The sequence below is a fragment of the Parasteatoda tepidariorum genome, chromosome 1 (assembly GCF_982258835.1).
Source record: "Parasteatoda tepidariorum strain Cologne lab strain chromosome 1, Ptep-v5.0, whole genome shotgun sequence".
Classification (NCBI taxonomy): domain Eukaryota; kingdom Metazoa; phylum Arthropoda; class Arachnida; order Araneae; family Theridiidae; genus Parasteatoda; species Parasteatoda tepidariorum.
In genome coordinates, this window is record NC_141755.1 from 71273336 (window position 1) to 71292128 (window position 18793).

Sequence of the window (18793 nt, forward strand, 5' to 3'; positions counted from 1 at the left end):
TCATTTGACTATTATTTTTTATATTTACTTTTATTTTTCCGGAATTATTTTATGATTTTGAATTTTGTATAAATAAATGCACGGTTGGAATTTATTGTCAAATTGATACTCTTCTTGATTATCATATTACTTTAGATATAATTTTTTGGTAAATTGTCAGACATTTTTATACGGCCACTATAGTTTTAAACTTTTTAACACTTGAATATTATTTTAATAAAAAAAAGCTTTTTAGATAAAAACAGTTAAAAGATTTTTCTCATACTAGGTCACTAGAGCCGCGATGGCTCAGGGGATAGAGCGCTCGCCCTTCCAATGAGACGAACCGGGTTCGAATCCCAGTTGATATGAATTCCGCACCCGGCTTGCACCGAGCACAGTGTTGACGTGAAATATCCTCAGTGGTAGATGGATTATGGGTTAGAGTCCCCTTGTCGTCAGGATAACCGTGGGAGGTTCTCGTGGTCTTCCTCTCCATGTAACGCAAGTGCGGGTTAGCTCCATCAAAAAAGTCCTCCACGAAGGCAAAATTTCGACAACTATGCTGATTTATTTCTGATTTTAATTAATTGTTTTGATACTGCTTTTAATGAATCATTTAATATTTGTTTATGGAAAGCAGTTATCGTTTTCCTCCATTTTTTTAAATTGCTATGCTTTGAAGCTTTCTCTGTTATGTAGTTTCGATTTTGTGTAAGTGCATATAAAGAAAAAAAAAGATTAACCAATCAAGACTCTTTTCGGGTTATCAGTACAGTAGGCAAATTAAAACACGGACCTCCCTGAATAACTTTTGATCTAATAATCGGATCTTCACGTTCTAGGACTCAATCTTAATGGTTCGAGAATGTGCCCTCAAATATGTTAATTTATTAGTGCAGTTAAGGACTCTGACGACAAAATGTACTTTCTCTGAATAAACATACCTTTTTTTCGTTGAATTTGAATTTCTGACTCCCAAAACATAGGGGGTAATCTGGGAAATATCGTTCAGATAGTTTGGTCAAGAGAGGAATTCAAAGTTTGGCCCCCTCAGTGTTAATTTTACTTTTTGCGTATTTCGTCATATCTCGAAATTTTTTAAACTAATTAAAAAATTTGTTTATCTAAAGGTAATTCCATGCAAAAAATAACTTTCAGTAAATATTATTAATTTTATTATTTTATTTAATAATAGTCTGAAAAATTTTGAATTGTAAGGCCTAAAATTTTTTCCATCATTTTAAAGAATGTAATTTTACACGGCAAAATACAAAACCTCCGCGTATGAGCGAAATCGGTCGAATAACCCCTGAGAAATCAAATTTTTTAAGAATTCCGCATGTTTGAAAGTTGATTTCTCATCAACAATTCGTCCGATTTCGCGCAGGTTTTGTATTTTTCCATTCATTAAAATGACGTAAGAAACTGCATACCTTACAATTTAAAATTTTTTTGACTATTATTAAATAAAATAATAAATATTTACTGAAAGTTCATTTTTGCATGTAATTATTTTTGGATAAATGAATTAATAATGGTGTAATGAATGAATTTTATAACCGATCATTAGATCAAAAGTTATTCAAGGAGGTTCACCCTTATTTGCGCACTATTCATCAGTCTATAATGCAAAATTTGATATTTAACTTTAGTGCATTTCTTAAATAAAATAAAATAATAGAGTACAAGAGCTTTCTTTTACTTTCAACATCAGTTGAAACCGTTCTTGAAGAAAAACAGCTCAGTTTTGTGTTCATAATTTACTGTCATGTTAGTTTTAAGAAAAGTTCTTTGTTTACTTAAAACAGTTAACACAGTTTGAAGGAGATAACTTCATTAAGTAAGGCATTGCGTGATGATGCTATACAGGCAGGCTGACCAACTAAATTAAGGCACGCAAGCAGAATAAGGGGATAAACGTGTTGGGGGCTTCTTTGCCCAGGGATCCATCATAGGTTTAATCTTCTGTGAGGATCCATGTCACGATGTTGACAATCGTGATTGGCTGATGTGTTGACAATCAAATATTTGTAGCTGATACCCTCATCACTGTTAGGGATAGGTTTCTCTTGAATTGTTCTGCTAACGATATGGTATATCTGGAAATATTTTACGGTTTTTATGTTGTCAATATTAACTGCTAAATAGTTGGTTGTTTTGATATCATTCGGAGGTTTCTTTGGGTGCCTAAGATCGTGCTTTATTGATTAACAATTTTCGAATACAAAAGAGCACTGCTATAAAATTTGGAAGAGTCGTGGTGGCTCAGGGGATAGAGCGTTCACCTTCTAATGAGGTGAACCGGGTTCGAATCCCAGCGATGGCTGGTTGAAACGAATTCCGTACCCAGCTCGCACCGAGCGCAGTGCTGATGTAAAATATCCTCAGCAGATAGACGGATCATGGGTTAGAGTCCCCTTACCATCAGGCAAACCATGGGAGATTTTCGTGGTTTTCCTTTCGATGTAACACAAATGCAAGCTAGTTCCATCAAAAAAAAAAAAAAAAAAATTCCACCTCGAAGGCAAATTTCTTGCGATACTTGATCCAAAAGTTCCCTTATCCTTTGTGTTAAAAATTACAAGACTACGGAGGTCGTAACTCATCGGTCATCGGTCGTAAACTCAAAATTTGGTCGTCTGTTCAACGACGGCTCTAAAATAAAATAATTGCGACAAGGCGCATTAATTTAGGCTGACAAATTACTGCTTTATCATAATTAATTGATTTGTCTAACAAATTGTCAAACTATGCAAGTTATAGTCGCCATATCAAAACACTACAATAAAATAGCTATATCTCGGCCAATTTGAATGTAATTTTCGTCAAAAGTTATTAAAAAAAACATATATTTATTACAAAATTACGATAAATAAAAATACTGGTTTAAAAGCTCTCAAATATTCAGTTCGTAATAAAGTGCTCTAAGCTGCATACGATGACATTTTTGCTCAAGGATCGCTGCGCAATTCTCAATCTCTTATCCTGAGTCCTACTTCCCCAGCAAATTTGTAATTGATAAATCATCCTGTATTATGACTATCTTAAATGTAGAACAATAGATTACGGTGATTTTTGAGGGAAAATTTTTTTGTGAACTTTATTAAATGCTTCTGTTCTAGATACAGAAGGTGAGGTAGGAACAATCTTATCACCAAGTTTTTCAATTCTAAATAGTATAAGGAATAATAAATTGTTCTATAAATACCTAATAATGTATTCCTTTGACTGAGAACCTTGCTGTACACTAAAAGATCACCCGGACAAATTTGCATTGGTGGAATGACTACAATTGAATTACGACGATTTTTCTTCGATGGATCATCAACAGAGCTGTAAAAAAAATGAACAATTCAGTTTTCCCAATTATGCTGTAAAAAATTACTGTAAAAAGTACAGGCATTCAGAGTGCCAGTACCTTCAACCGTTAAATTCGTTTTTACCCTAAAATGTTATCGAACAAAAAATCTGATTTACCATAATTTTTATAGAAATATATACTGTGAAGTCACTAAATCAATGTAATTAAATGCAACTGTAAAAAGTATGGTATAAAATTTACGGTAAAAATGCATTTTACGGAAAATTGGATTTTGCAGATGTTGGACTCAGCGTGCCAGTACTTTTTACCTTAGTTTGATCCTTATTTTTTTTTTTACAGTGTACAAGAAGCGGTTTGTTTTATTTTACTTTTATTCGAAGTAATAAAATACGTCTTTTATTTTAATTTTAGAAAGAAAAAAAACTATCTTACATAAGCAAAAAGTTTTTATTTTATCGGTAATAAAATACTTTTTTTTTATTACAACAGTAACTATACTAAATAAATAAACATAAAAATATGAATGCAAATATCAAAAAACATATTCCTCACCGAGAGCAGCATGCTGTCCAGAAAATTGGGAAATTATGTGCAATGTTTTATTAAATAAGCAGTAACATAATTTTTTTAAATATATTAACGATAATATTTTTAATCATTTATCTTAAAACATTATACTATAATTGCTTTTTTAAGGTTTAATTTGATATTATTATAAATAAGAAAATAACGAAAACAGATTTTTAATCTAAATATGATGGCGCAGACCTGTTTGTCAAAACAATAACATTGTAGTTTTCTACCTTTCTTAATATATTTTCTTAACAATTTAAATTTGCTATAAGATAGAACAACGCAAAATATCTCAAATATATATTAAAAAAGTTAAATTAATAAGTTTCGATTCGACACTGGTGCCTCATCTACAGTTCAGTTAATATGTATAAAGCTTGAATAACTGCAATTTTCACTAAATGGTACACTGTAACTATCAATCTTTGCACTGTAAATTATTCCGGATTAAATTACGGCAAAACATACTGGCACCCTCAATGCAGCATCCGTAAAATCCATATTTAACTTAAAATTTTATACCGTAATTTTTATGAAAATATTTATTATATTACAGCGATTCAGTGATTTTACGGTTAATATTACTGTGAAAATTAAGGTGTAAATTTTTATGGCAAAAATAGTTTTTGCGGAAAAATGTACTGGCAACCGGAGTGCTGGTGGTTTTTACTGTAATTTCATACGGAATTTTTTACAGATCATTTAGGGACAGATGTTAACTATAGATATTAAAAAGAGACGTTGAATTGGATCGGTCTTGCTCTTCAAATCAAACTATCTGATTCGATAAGAACAACATTCACTTGGGCTCCAGATGACCATAGGAAGAGAGGACAACCAAAAATGATCTCCCGTCAGATAAGCTTAAAGGAGACATTTCCCGTTGGACTAATAGTTAGAGAAGCAGGCAGTTTTGGACCGAAGAGGTTGGTGTAGAAAATTCGAAACCTCAAGAGATATGGAGGTATACAGAGATCTATGAATACACTATCTACCCATAAGTATTTGGACACCTATGCAAATGACTATATCTGCGGTCCTGAGATACGTCACGCCCTCCGCCCGTATATATCGTGTAGGGAATAACATCGGCATTAGTCCCATGTAAGATGCCTACTGCACGATTTTGGATGACAATGTGCTTCCTACGTTGTGGCAGTTTTACGGTGTGAACCCCTGTTACTTCCAGGACGACAATGCCAGCTGTCATGTCGCGAGGGTCACCAAGGCTTGGTATGGTGCCAATGGGGTTAATCGAATGGACTGGCCTGCCCAGAGCTCAGACCTGAACCCTATCGAGAACCTTTGGGACGAGTTGGATCGCCGAATTAAGGTTACTGATTTCATTACTGATTCAAAACTCATTAATTACTGATTTCAAAAGAAATGTTATTTCCTTTTAAAATGTTCTCTTTAATAAAAAATGATGTTGATAATTTTTTTACTTGATAATATATATTTTTTTCCCCGGCGGAACAGTCCATTTCTAGCTGCAACTTCAAATTTACTTATTTTTTTTAAAATCTTATTTCCTTTGAAAAAAGTTATTTTTTCCCCCACAAATTTCCTTTTTTTTCCATTTCATAAGTATTAGAGACGTCGTTTTTCTTTAATCTTTTAAAAGAACATGCTTAATTTCATTAATAAAAAGCACCATTTAATGTGTCGTCAAGCATATAATTCCATTAAAGAGTTCAGATGTTTTGTTTTAGTCATAACTTTTTTGTTTGCCGTCAGTTTCTTATTAAGTAATTTTGTAAGTCTCTGTGGTTTAGAAAATATATTATTGATATTGATTTTTGATTAGACAATACTTTACCCGAAACTTAAGAGGGAAAAAAACTAAATTTTTAAATAGTAACTTAATTTTGAATGAATTGAATTCTATGTTTTAGGGAAGCTAGTTTAGGAAATAAATGTAAATAAATATAGCCAATCACTTTCAATAATAAATAAATTTTAAAAAAAATCACTTTTAATCGGTATTAAAATGAAATGTTAACAGTTTAAAGGGAGAAGCTTAAATAATATGACATTTAGTTAATGAAAAGTAAACATGAGTTGCAAAAATTTAAGTGCATGCAAAATCATATAATTTTTTTCCATGAATTAGGATTTTTGTCTAAGTAGGAAAAATAGAAATATGGGAATAAATAGGAATAACTGAAAAATAGGGTTCGAATAGTTTAATCAGGAGAGCTGTTCAAGTTTTGGGTTCTTTATATTAAATTGAAATATTCCCTTATTTTAATTTGTCTTTATTTTTTACTTCTTGCATGCTTCGCCTTGCTCGAATCAAAAAAGTCTCTTAACTCACTTTTGAAACTTGTTCGCTGAATGATAATTTTTAATTGTAAGGTATGAAATTTTATTATATAAAATTCGGTGAAAAGTTTTTTTTAAAGAAATTTCGAATACTTTTACGTCAAGTTGATTCTTCTTAGCATAAAATATATAGCTCAGCATGAAATTTCAGTTCCAAAGGCACTAGCTGGACTAAAAGTTTTGAGCTATATCATTTAACTTTTATTAAAAACAAGAACAAATTTTAAAATACGAACAGATTTAGAACTTTTGAACACCCTTGTATGAAGAAAAAAATTCGGGTAAAATTACCGAACTGTATGCTAATGCTGTTTCTGGTAAACAAAACCATGATTCTGCTCAACAAAACTAATATATACGGTATTTAAACCATTCATTTGGTAATTTTTCATATGGTAACGGTTTACCGGAATTTCTGTTTTTCAAAATAACAGTTGTTATTGCCACACATTTAATAAGAAGAAAATACAAAACTGGAAATTTAATTCAATCGAATAAATGATTTTTATGGCAATATCATAAGAGGTAACATGATAAAAATACCACAATTTATAAATATGTTATAAAACCATATTTTATTGTTAATTTTTCCAAAATCATTTCAAAAGCGCTTCGTTAAAAATTACCGAGGCTTATGGTATACTGGTAAATGTTACCACATTCGGGTAATTTTGGTCATACTTTGCTTTCTCGGTATGTAATAGATGAAAAACTCTTTGGTGACCGGAATCATAAGCGAATGTAGAAAGTTAAAAATCGAAGCATATTTATAGCAATTATAATATTAAAACAAAATAAGATTTAAATGTTTCCAAAAACAATTCATAGGTGAATAGCTGGGTTCAGCATTTTTTTATTCTCAAAAGGAGAGCTATGCCATTTCAAAGCACTTAACCGCGTCGCTGTGAGGCACTGTAATCTAAGCTTATCTACTTTAATTTAAAACTCCACATTTTAAAACATAAAGCTTAATCTCTAACCTTAAATATTTGATCACCCATGGCGAGTGTAAATTTTGCGCTTCGATTTATAGGGTCATTTTCCAATTTGGCTTCCCAAAACGCTTCGAAAAATCTGCTAACCGTTGAGCCATACTATCTGTACCTTGAACCACATTAAAAGTTCAAATTTGCTGCAATCTTGATTACGGTGATAAATTGAACCATGTTCTTCTACACGCAATACAGTTTCAGGCGAATGGTAATACGGTTTAAATTAGAATCATATGAAAGGCTGCAATAAATTTGAGCCATATTATAGTTCAACAAGCTCCACAATTTCTAACAGTTGCTCCAGAAAAAAAAGGAAAATTTAAACATATATTTATATTTAAAATAATAATATATTTGAAGCATTTAAAATAAGAAGAAAATTATACAAAATAATTAAATATTAAGAGTGTTTTGTTACTGCTGAGTTAGTAGAAATATTTTTTTCTGCTGAATGCTATGAGACCAAGTTTGAGACGATAAAACTAATAGTTTAAAAGTTATTATGGTTTTATGCTTAAAAAGAACAATTTATGACTTGTACCTATTTATATATCTAGCATTGTTATCTAAACAAGAGAAAGTATGTGCAATCTTTAGTTGTGAATTGAATAAAACCTAATAGGATTATTAGTTCCAAAATAAAGAGGTTTTTATTAATAAAAAGTACTATTTTTCACTTGTTAACAATTTTAATACAGATCCTAATGGTTATCTATACAAGTGGGGTAATATTTCTTGTGCTATCTTTGAGAAGATCTAGATTTGATAATTGTAAAATGTGTAAATTAATACATTTAAAGCTTTAAACATAATCTGAGTGCTTTATTAAAAGCAAAATTTAAATTTAAACTTTGGGTTTAGGGCACTTAAACTATGGCTTTTTTCTACTCAAGTTATGAAAATATCTAAACTAAATAATAATAAGTTGTGAAAATTATTGTATAGAAAAATTTAAATACACTCTATAACAAAAAAATCGACGCACCTAGAAGCAATCATCCGATTGCTTTGAAATTTCGTATGCATGAATGTTTTAAACAGATATGGCTGGAATGATGCCGACTGGGGACGTATAGTCTTTAGCGACGAATCCCGCTTCCAACTGTGTCCTGACGATCATCGAAGGCGTGTTTGGAGACGCACAGGGCAGAGGGGGGATCCTGCCTTCACTATTGCACGCCACACTGGCCTTCAACAAAGCATTATGTTCTGGGGTGCCATTTCCCTTGACAGCCGGACCCCTTTGGTCGTCATTTGAGGTACACTTACTGCACAGCGGTATGTCGACGACATCCTAAGACCTGTTTTGCTACCGTTCCTTTTGCAGCTCCCAGGGCTGGTTTTTCAGCAGGGCAATGCCAGACCACATACGGCACGTGTTGTTATTAACTGTCTGTAAGCTTGTCAAACTCTTCCTTGGCCTGCCAGATCACCAGATCTCTCTCCCATCGAGCATGTCCGGGATATGATGGGAAGGCGATTGCATCTGGCAAGGAATGTTGATGACCTCGTTCGACAATTGGATCGAATTTGGCAGGAAATACCGCAAGAGACCATCCGGGAGCTTTATCGGTCTATGCCACGCCGTGTGGCAGCTTGTATCCAGGCTAGAGGCGAGTGAACACCTTATTGAACTTGTTACTGTAACTCTGCAATAAATTATTCCATTGTTCTGAAATTTTAATCATTTACTATTCTGTACATTGTCTTCCTATCCACCAATTTTCGTTTCAATCGGACATTTCCTTCTTGGTGCTTCGATTTTTTTGTTATAGAGTGTATTTGAAAAATTTATACGAAGAGAAATTAAAATTTTTACTTAGAGTTCAGGGCTTTCAAGTTTTGAGTAATTTGCATTCGAAGTTTGAGAAAATCTGATCAGAATAATTATAAAAAGTATAATTAGTTACTAAATTGTAACGTTCTATTGTAAAAATTTTTTTGTAAAGTAAACAAAGAAATTTAATGTATTGAATTTTATTTCATTTTAGTAGGGGTATTGTTTAAAATCAGTGAAACATAAATTCGTCGTACTATCAAAGAAAATGTTTTCCAACATTTAAAAACGCGATTAATGAAAACTCCAATTGAATCTTTTGCAGAAATAAGTAGTTGTTCTTGTTTTCTGAAATATCGTTTGCATTTTCCAAAATAAAAAACTAAATAATAAAAATGTCTTCGTTAAAAAACTAAGTAAATAAACTGTCGCGTAACAGCGTATCGGAGAAATTCTTTTACTCTGAATAAATGCAGAAAAATTTTCGAAACTGATTTCGAAATTTTGATTTTATTTTCAACCAAGAAAGGTTTCTATCTTAATTAAGTCACTCAAACTCCTCTTTTATTAGCGTCTTTAAAAATTTATTCACTCAATAAAATGCCGAGTTCGTAAAAGCTTTTGACATTGTATATTTCAGTGTCAATTGAAGAATGTAATTAATTTCACTTTTAACTCGAGGCGGTGAAAAAAGTTTTTTCAGTTTTTTTACACTGATTTTTTTGTATGAATTTTCAGTTATCCCACTGCAATTAAATACTTATTTTTTTACATGTATATTTCTTTTAATCTTGTTCGTTAAAATACTTGCAGTTTTTCCCTCAAGATTTTCTTTTTTCGGAAAAATCAATGAATTTTTTTTTATTAATGAAAAGGTTTAAATGCTTGTATCTTTTTTGTTTCAAAAGAAATTTTAGGAAAAAAATGTTGTTGAAAAATAATGAACTCACGTAACATCACAGAGACGTGTAATAATATTACAATTTCTTATAAAAACTAAAGCCTTTTGTTAATTAGTGCTGGAATAAAAAAATGCTTGCTCATTTAAAGTTTCTTTCTCTTAACCATCGCCAATTTAAAACTAAATTTCCAGTAAGCATTTTTACAGTGTTTATTTTAGTAAAATGTATTCATTTGGGAATATTAAGTATCGACAATTTTTTCTTTTAATTATTTATATTTTTTATTATAAAGGTTAAATGTGAATTTAATTAAACCATCTTGTGCTAAAAGTTTAATAAACAATTTGAATCTTATCGAATTACAAATTTTTTTAAATATTAATTTGTTCTTTCTCTAAGATTAATAACCAATTAATGCTAATAAATAAATAATAAAATAAATTATCTAAATCTAAATTAATAGCTAAACTTATTATAGTTTAAGCGAAAGAAAAAATTAAACATTTTTGCCAAAAAAACATGGTTGCACGGGTATATATTCATATAAATTTCTCTTTTAATAATTTTTTTTTATAAGGGTTAATTGCAAATTTAAATAAACCATCTTGTGTTAAAGGTTTAATAAACAATTTGAATCTTTTCTAATATCTTTTTTAGTTTTTTCTTTCTTTTATTAATAACCAATTAATGCTAATAAATAAATAATAAAATAAATTTTCTGAATCTAAAGATAGCTAAACTTATTATAGCTAAAGTGAAAGAAAAAATTAAACATTTTTGTAATAAAACATGGGTGTACATAAAGGGTATATTTATTCAGATACATTACTAGGTCAGTGAAATAATTGCTTTTGGAGTGTTAAGATTTAGAAAACAAGTAATTTACGTTCAATTCAAAACTTTCTACAAAAAATCTCTGTAGAATCTGTCTAAAGAAATATTAGTTAAAATAAAAATAATAATAATAAAACGAAAATTAAAAATAATTTTTTAGGATGCAATTATTGAATTTTAGGATTCGTGTAAGAATACACACAAAAAGCTTTTTTTACAATAGGAATTGTTAATCCGATTACAATTGGTGACAAGTAGAAGCAAGACAAGGCAAATAATATTATTCAAAACAAATAAAGATATCAAAACCTTCGTCTACTTAGAGTAAAATTTTGAAGAAAAATTGTTTCAGTTGACACGTAGAAAAATATACGTTATTAAAATGCAAATATTTTGAGAAACGCGTTCTTTACAGGATTATTCTATAAAGTGTTCTGCATGCTAATGACAAATGTGTTTTTTTCATAATTGCTCGATCATCTACACATGTTTTAAATGTGAATGAAAAATGCGTTTTTACCTAATTATTCTATTGCGAGAAATACAAATGAAAATTATGTTTTCTTTTCATTTATTATTTACTTTAGAAGTGCTAGGATATAAATAAAAACGTGTTTTACACGATTATTCTACTCTTTGCTTTGAATGCAAAACAGAAACGCGTTTTACACATGTTTTTTCCCATTTATTATTTATTTTAGAAGTGTTAGGATATAATTAAAAATATGCTTTACACGATTATTCTATTCTTTGTTTTGAATGCAAAACAGAAGCGCGTTTTACACATGTTTTTTTTCTTCCATTTATTATCTACTGCAGAAGTGTTAGGATATAATTAAAAATATGTTTTACACGATTATTCTATTCTTTGTTTTGAATGCAAAACAGAAGCGCGTTTTACACATGTTTTTTTTCTTCCATTTATTATCTACTGCAGAAGTGTTAGGATATAATTAAAAATATGTTTTACACGATTATTCTATTCTTTGTTTTGAATGCAAAACAGAAACGCGTTTTACACATGTTTTTTTCATTTATTATTTACTTTAAAAGTGTTAGGATATAAATAAAAACGTGTTTTACACGATTATTCCACTCTTTGTTTTGAATGCAAAACAGAAATGCGTTTTACACATGTTTTTTTCATTTATTATTTACTTTAGAAGTGTTAAGATATAAATAAAAACGTGTTTTACACGGTTATTCCACTCTTTGTTTTGAATGCAAAATAGAAACGCGTTTTACACATTTTTTTTTTATTTACACATGTTTTGCATGCGTATGAAAAACTCGTTTATTAAAACAAAAAAGAGATGTTTATGTACTGTATACTTACGTGGGGGAAGTTTCGGTTGGAGAATGTACATCACCTTCATCGGTTGCACTCTCGTAATCATCTGTTATCATCTGCAAAAAAGAAAACGACAGCTAGAATTTTGATAAAGAAAACAATTAATAACATTTTACTTTATCATCGAAGATGCACACAGCCTTTTAAAATAGTGAATCTGAGATAATAAAGTTCGATTGTACCCTTGAAGTTCTGAATACAATTCAAATATAATCGAACTGTCGCGTTTAATATCGGAACTAATTCGTTTCTGAAACGGACTTGAGTGAGACAATTATGCGAGTGAGATACGTATTTACGTTACGTGGTGAAGAAAATCTTCCATGGTTAGCCTGAAGACAATATGGTCCAGTGGAAGCACAAATTTAGCCTTTTAGAACCTCACAATATAAAAAAAAAATTGAAATTTAATTTCCAAGACATTAAAGCAAGAAATAACAGAAAAGTACCGACAAATTTTAAGTAAATATCAAGGTTAATTAAAATTTGATTTATAACTAAGTTTTGAAATCAAAAAACTTGCATTGTCATTTTTAAACTATTTAATTATTTTTATATCTTGCGAAGTGAGTTTTTTTATTTTTAGTCGAAAATATTCTAGCTTTGTCAATTTCATTAAGCTAATGCGATAAAGAATTTGAAAAAGATCCTAATAATTTTGGGAAAAAAAATTCAATCCACTCATTTTGTAAAACATTAAATCATGAAATAACAAAAGAAAAAAAATGTTTTCAAATTTTATGTGAAGATTAAAGTTAATCAGAGCTTGATTAACAACTAAAATTTGTCTTTTTTTAAATAATATTTTTAATTCTTAGTAGAATTTTTTTCAAATTTTTAATATATATATATATATATATATATATATATATATATATATATATATATATATATATATATATATATATATATATATATATATATATATATGTAATACAAGAATTAAATACTTTTGTATTAATAAAAGAACTAAAACTCTTTCGTTTTCATAAGATGTCTTTGTTAAAGAATAAGCGTAGAGAGATTCTATTTTGGGAATTCAAGGCTGAAAACATACCATTGAAATATAAATAGATTTATATTTCAAGGGAAGAGTTATTTTTAGAATCGTTCCCTTTTTCAATTCCATATAAGGAAGCAGAAATGATTTTCCTTAATGCGTAAGGATACAAGGAATGTACGAAGGTGCCTTTTTACCTCAAATCTATGTTGGTATAAAAGTAAGAGCGCATAACGCCTGCACGCCCCCTGACCCCCTTTCCTCCCTTATTGTTTTCTCACTATTCGATGAAAGTGTAGATAGCCCTGCGGGCTAGGAGCACTGAAATTTAAATTTTAAATCGGTAAATCGGTTTTGCGTGTCCTTTTCATCTTGATGTGATCCCGATAAGCTGTTCCGGGATTGTCCGGAGTCTTGTCCACTCCCCCTCCTTTGCAGGAGTGGGGACGTGACTGTTATCGATACCAGCTATATTACAAGTCGACAGGATAGTTGCTTCTTGCGGAGAAAGTTAACCCATTTTGACTGCTTCGTGGAAATTTTTCATCACCCCGGAGGAGAAAAAAATCGGCAGTGAAAAAAACGTTGAAGGAAGGACGGCGATTTTCCACCCGTACTACTGGTACCTCGTCGCGCCTGGAATGCTGGAGAGTGTCCCCCTGAAACCAGTGAAAGTATCCCATCCGATGACCCTACAATTCCATAGTGCCTATAAGTTGGAAGAAACATCATCCAAAGTAGTGATTCGACACCGAGTGATCCTACAATTCTTACTACTCAAGTTGTGAAATAAAAAGTAAATGTGCTTGTGAAATAAAAAGTGAATGTGCGCGAATCTTAATCATGGATATTCATGAATTGCTAAGATTCAAGTGCGCGAAAGAAAAAGAAAAAAAAAAAAGTGATATATTTTGTGTCTCTCGTCAACGAAAATAGATGAAGGTCAAATTGAAAGGATTTACTGTAGATATATTTTTTTCTCTCTCATTTTTTTTATCTTTCTCAATGTTATGCTTAAATATTTTAGTAATATTAAATATGAGTAGTAATCTAAATATTTTATTTTGAATATTTCAGTAGTATATTATTATGATTAGATTGAATTTATTGTGTTTATATATATATTTTTTTATATATAATATTGTTCTTTAGTGCATTTAAAATGTTTTTTTTTTTTGGAAAAAAAAATATGGTTCAAGCGTCAATTAAACTAGTGACGGCAAACTAAATTAAGTTTTTTAACTTTTGTTTCCAAATGATTTTTCTAGATCTAACCACATTAAAAATTAAATTTTTCAAAACTTTCTTTTGAACCAAACAATGAAGAGTTTTCAAAAAAAAAAAAAAACTTACAGAAATTTGTAATTTTTACTTATTCGGACTTGGTCAAAAATAAAAATTCCTATTTTAAAAAATGTGAAACCCAAACAAACGGACAGTTAACACTTAACAAAATTTGTGAGACTCCCTTATTACGATAGGCTAAATTTTTAAATCAGCTAAGTTTTTATACTTGATACTGATTTACCATATGCTTTAGTAGGGTTGTAGACTTGCAGGGATTTTTGTTTGTTTATTGATTGCGTCGGCCAGTTGTTACTCTATTTGGTAAGAGACTGATCATCTCTGCTAATTCTAAAAGTGACAACTTATCTTTGCACATTAAACAGCAGAATTCTCAAAATGTTAAGGTTAAAAATGGTGAAAAAGATGTTTCAAAAAAAGTAAACATCGAAAAAAGAAAAGAATGATGCTTCAAAAAAGTAAGCATCGAAAAAATGAATGTTAAGGATGTTTCAGTAAAAGTAAACATCAAAAAATAGAAAGAAAGAATGTCCAAAAAGTTCAAATGATTCGAAGATAGATCTAGGTAATGGATGCGTTCATTATCAGGTTAATATCGACGAAAAAATATGTAAAGGGTAACAAAAACAAAAAATAAAAGGAAAAATAGGAAAAAGAAAGAATGACCAAGAAACTGATTACAAAAACAAAATAACTAAAAAGAAATTTAAGTAAACAAAATTTTGAAATAGTTCATGTATCAAAGCTTGAGAAATATCACAAACCACAAATGTTGAAAGTAAATTCTAAATAAATGACACTTGTTGTCCAGTTCATTTGCATAAATATTTTGTATATTTTTGTGTGAAAATTTTTTTTGAAAAATTTAGTAGAATAGTTATATTTCATCAAGTAAATAATCATTTAACCACACAGAATCTTAAATTCTGATTAAATGACACTTGTTGTCCAGTTCGTTTCCATAAAATGTTGTATATTTTTGTGTGAAAAAAATTTTTTTGAAAATTTTAGTAGATTAGTTTTATGAATGTTTAATTTTTCTTTCTGTTTAGTTACTAAATAGATAAATTGCATAATCATGTTTTTAATATTTTTGTCATTGTAAATAATTTTTTTCTTCTTTACCTAATTGAAAAATTGTTTGTAGTAAGGAAAAAGGAACAATCGTACCAGCCTAAAAATTTTAAATTTAAAGTTTTCTAAATTTTTTTTATTTTGGCTCACCAAAAATTTTTTTTGGGGGGGATGTAATACAAGAATTAAATACTTTTGTATTAATAAAAGAACTAAAACTCTTTCGTTTTCATAAGATGTCTTTGTTAAAGAATAAGCGTAGAGAGATTCTATTTTGGGAATTCAAGGCTGAAAACATACCATTGAAATATAAATAGATTTATATTTCAAGGGAAGAGTTATTTTTAGAATCGTTCCCTTTTTCAATTCCATATAAGGAAGCAGAAATGATTTTCCTTAATGCGTAAGGATACAAGGAATGTACGAAGGTGCCTTTTTACCTCAAATCTATGTTGGTATAAAAGTAAGAGCGCATAGTTTTGCGTGTCCTTTCATCATAATGTGATCCTGATAAGCTGTACCGGGATTGTCCGGAGTATTGTCCACTCTCCCTCCTTTTCAGGAGTGGGGACGTGACTGTTATCGATACCAGCCTACCTTTAATAAACCTGTTTAGAACGTCTGATGGCTTAAGACTGCAATTATTTCAAGCTAAATACAACACTGATAACAGGGTTGGAGCCCTGTTATTACATATATATATATATATATATATATATATATATATATATATGGGTTATATGGGTGTGTGTTTATGGTGCACAAATTAAAAAAACAAATATCATATGTCTCTAAAAATCGTTTATTTTGTTATTTATAATATTGTATTTGTTAATTCTACGTTTTTGTTTTTTGAAACGAAAACTACTAACATTTTTAACAGGTACAGGAAACAACTAAATTATTTTTAACTGTTAGCAATTTTAATGAATAAGTTAAGTCCAGAACATGTTTTAAATGTTTAAATGTCCAAAAGTTACTTTTTAACTAAAATCAAACCATAAGTTTATACAAAGTATCATTTTCAAACATTTTAAAAATAATAATACACGTCTTATATTTGATGCGAGAAACACAACAAACTACAGTTTGTGTTGACGGTACTTTGATATATATCAAAGGTGCATTACTCCTAACTTCACGGTTACAGTTACTTATCAACAGTATGAGTCAATTCACTTTCTCCTAATTAGGCTTTATAGTGACGTCATTCAAGGGTTTTCTTATCATTATAAATTTCCATTCAGCTTTTGAAGGATTTAATCAGAAAAAAAAAATAGATACGATAGCTTCTGTCTTGGAAAACAATCTTGAAAACGAAGAGAACATTATCAGACAGCTTTATTTGAATACAGCAAAGTCTAAACAATGTACTTTTGATTACATCTGTATGAAAATAACATTTTAAATATTTTTTACTTTTTTTAACATTTTTTACGAATTTTTATCCGCAATGATGAGCAATATATATTATTTTGAACAGGTTAAAAAAAAGACATTATATCCAAAAAATTAAGCATATTTAAATTCGTAATCTTGTAATTTCAGACTTTGCAGAATGGGAAACTACTAAATCAAATAAAAGAACAAATTCACATTCGTGAAAGATTTTTTTTAAGTGAAACTATTTAACGGTACCGTTTTATGGAGATAAAAAATCACGTAAGCCTTCCACTGTTAATTTGATGACAGGGGTCTGTCCAGACATTTCGTGAAAGGTCCTGTTTTTGTAAAATTGTGAAAAAACTATTGATAATTTGTGAATATAAAATAAGCGTTGTCACGTTCTTTCAACCAGGCTCCTGCTTTTGTGAATTTGTGCAAATATGGTCCTGTTATTGCAAAAATTGCTAAAAACCTTTTCAAGAAATTTTTAAATTGTAAATGGATACAAGATTCTGCTTAACAATTGCTTTGTATTTAGTCTATACTGCTCAACACAGAATATTCATTACAGACGAATAATGGAAACAAAATCACTCACATTTTTAATAATTTGAATTGACGTATTTTAAATAACATAACTTAGTAATGTATCACTTTTAATGTGTTACGCATTAAGTAAACTTAAACAATTCTTAAATTTATAATATTTTATTTAAAAAATTGCCAGAAATTTATTTTTATTTACATTATATTGTAATAATTAATTTTATGAATAAATATAAATTGATCCATTATTTATTTGCAAAAATAAATTATGATTTAATATTAATAAGAATGCGCACACGATGTTTGTAAAAGTAGAAATATTTTCTTAGAATACTACATTTGGAATTTAAACTTAGTGAAACTTAGTTTGTCTTGAACCGTTTTTCTTCCCTCCCCTCCGGGAAGTGTTTATTCGTTTAACAAAACAATAATGAAGATAATGATTTGTGAAGGATCCGATTAAAAGATAAATTATTTTGTGAAGGGTCCGTTAACGGACCCAAATTTCTTCTAAACATACCATTGGATGGTAATGGAATTTTCAAATACGGTCCGGTTCTATTGTGGTTATAATGTATATCTGTAACCGGCATTTATAGAATGCCTAGGTATTGTATATAAGGCCTGAACCTAGTTGGTAATGTATGAAATTATTCATACTTCACGGACTACTTAGGCATTCTGTAGAATTCCAAATGAGTTACCGGCAAAGTATGAAAAACATATCCGATTCATTTCTAATGTAATTCAAAGTGTCATTTAAGCCTGCCATGTTGTAACAAGTAGTTTAATTGTAATTTTTTTATATATGAAAATTTTGTTTCTCTTGATATGAATTTTGTTTCGTGCAACTTTCATTTTTCTTTTCGTATTTTGAGTAATTTTTTTCATGTTACTCATCATTTTTTTTCAGAATAACATTCGTATTTTTGAGGAATGCACGTCATTTATATAACAGCCTTTATATAACAGCCTTATCAGAACCATTTTTCATATTTTGCCTAAATAGAATTTGTCATTCTATAGAACGCCTACGTATTCTATTAAATGCTTACGCTTTCTACACAATGCATAGGAAAAGTATGCATTAATTCTCATATTACATACTTTCCCTAAAAACATTCAGCATTCGGTACAAAGCCTAGGGAAAGTAAGTAAAAATTCTAATATTTCATACTTTAGCTAAAAAGATGCTAAGCATTCTATAGAATGCCGGCATTTCAAACTTTGCCGGTAACATATTCACTGTTGTCAGCAGTGCCGGATTAAGCGTAGCGGGGCCCTAAGCCAATTAAAATTTTTGGGGTCCTTAGATAAAAAAAAATTTCATATATTTTTTATTTATTCAAATATAAAAGTATTTATATATCTTTTCATTTAAAAAAGACTAAAAAAGATTAAATATGAACATTATGTAAAAAAAT

General features: G+C 29.6%; 1 protein-coding gene across 1 annotated transcript in view; it reads right to left on the reverse strand.

The window, feature by feature from the left end:
- Positions 1–18793, reverse strand: part of LOC107437838 (uncharacterized) — a 341669-nt gene that overhangs the window by 58163 nt on the left and 264713 nt on the right. The window contains exons 8-9 of the mRNA XM_016049967.4: positions 12044–12114; positions 3191–3315 (exon numbers count right to left, since the gene is read on the reverse strand). Coding sequence (XP_015905453.2) covers positions 3191–3315; positions 12044–12114 — 196 coding nt within the window. The remainder of the gene's footprint in view (positions 1–3190; positions 3316–12043; positions 12115–18793) is intronic.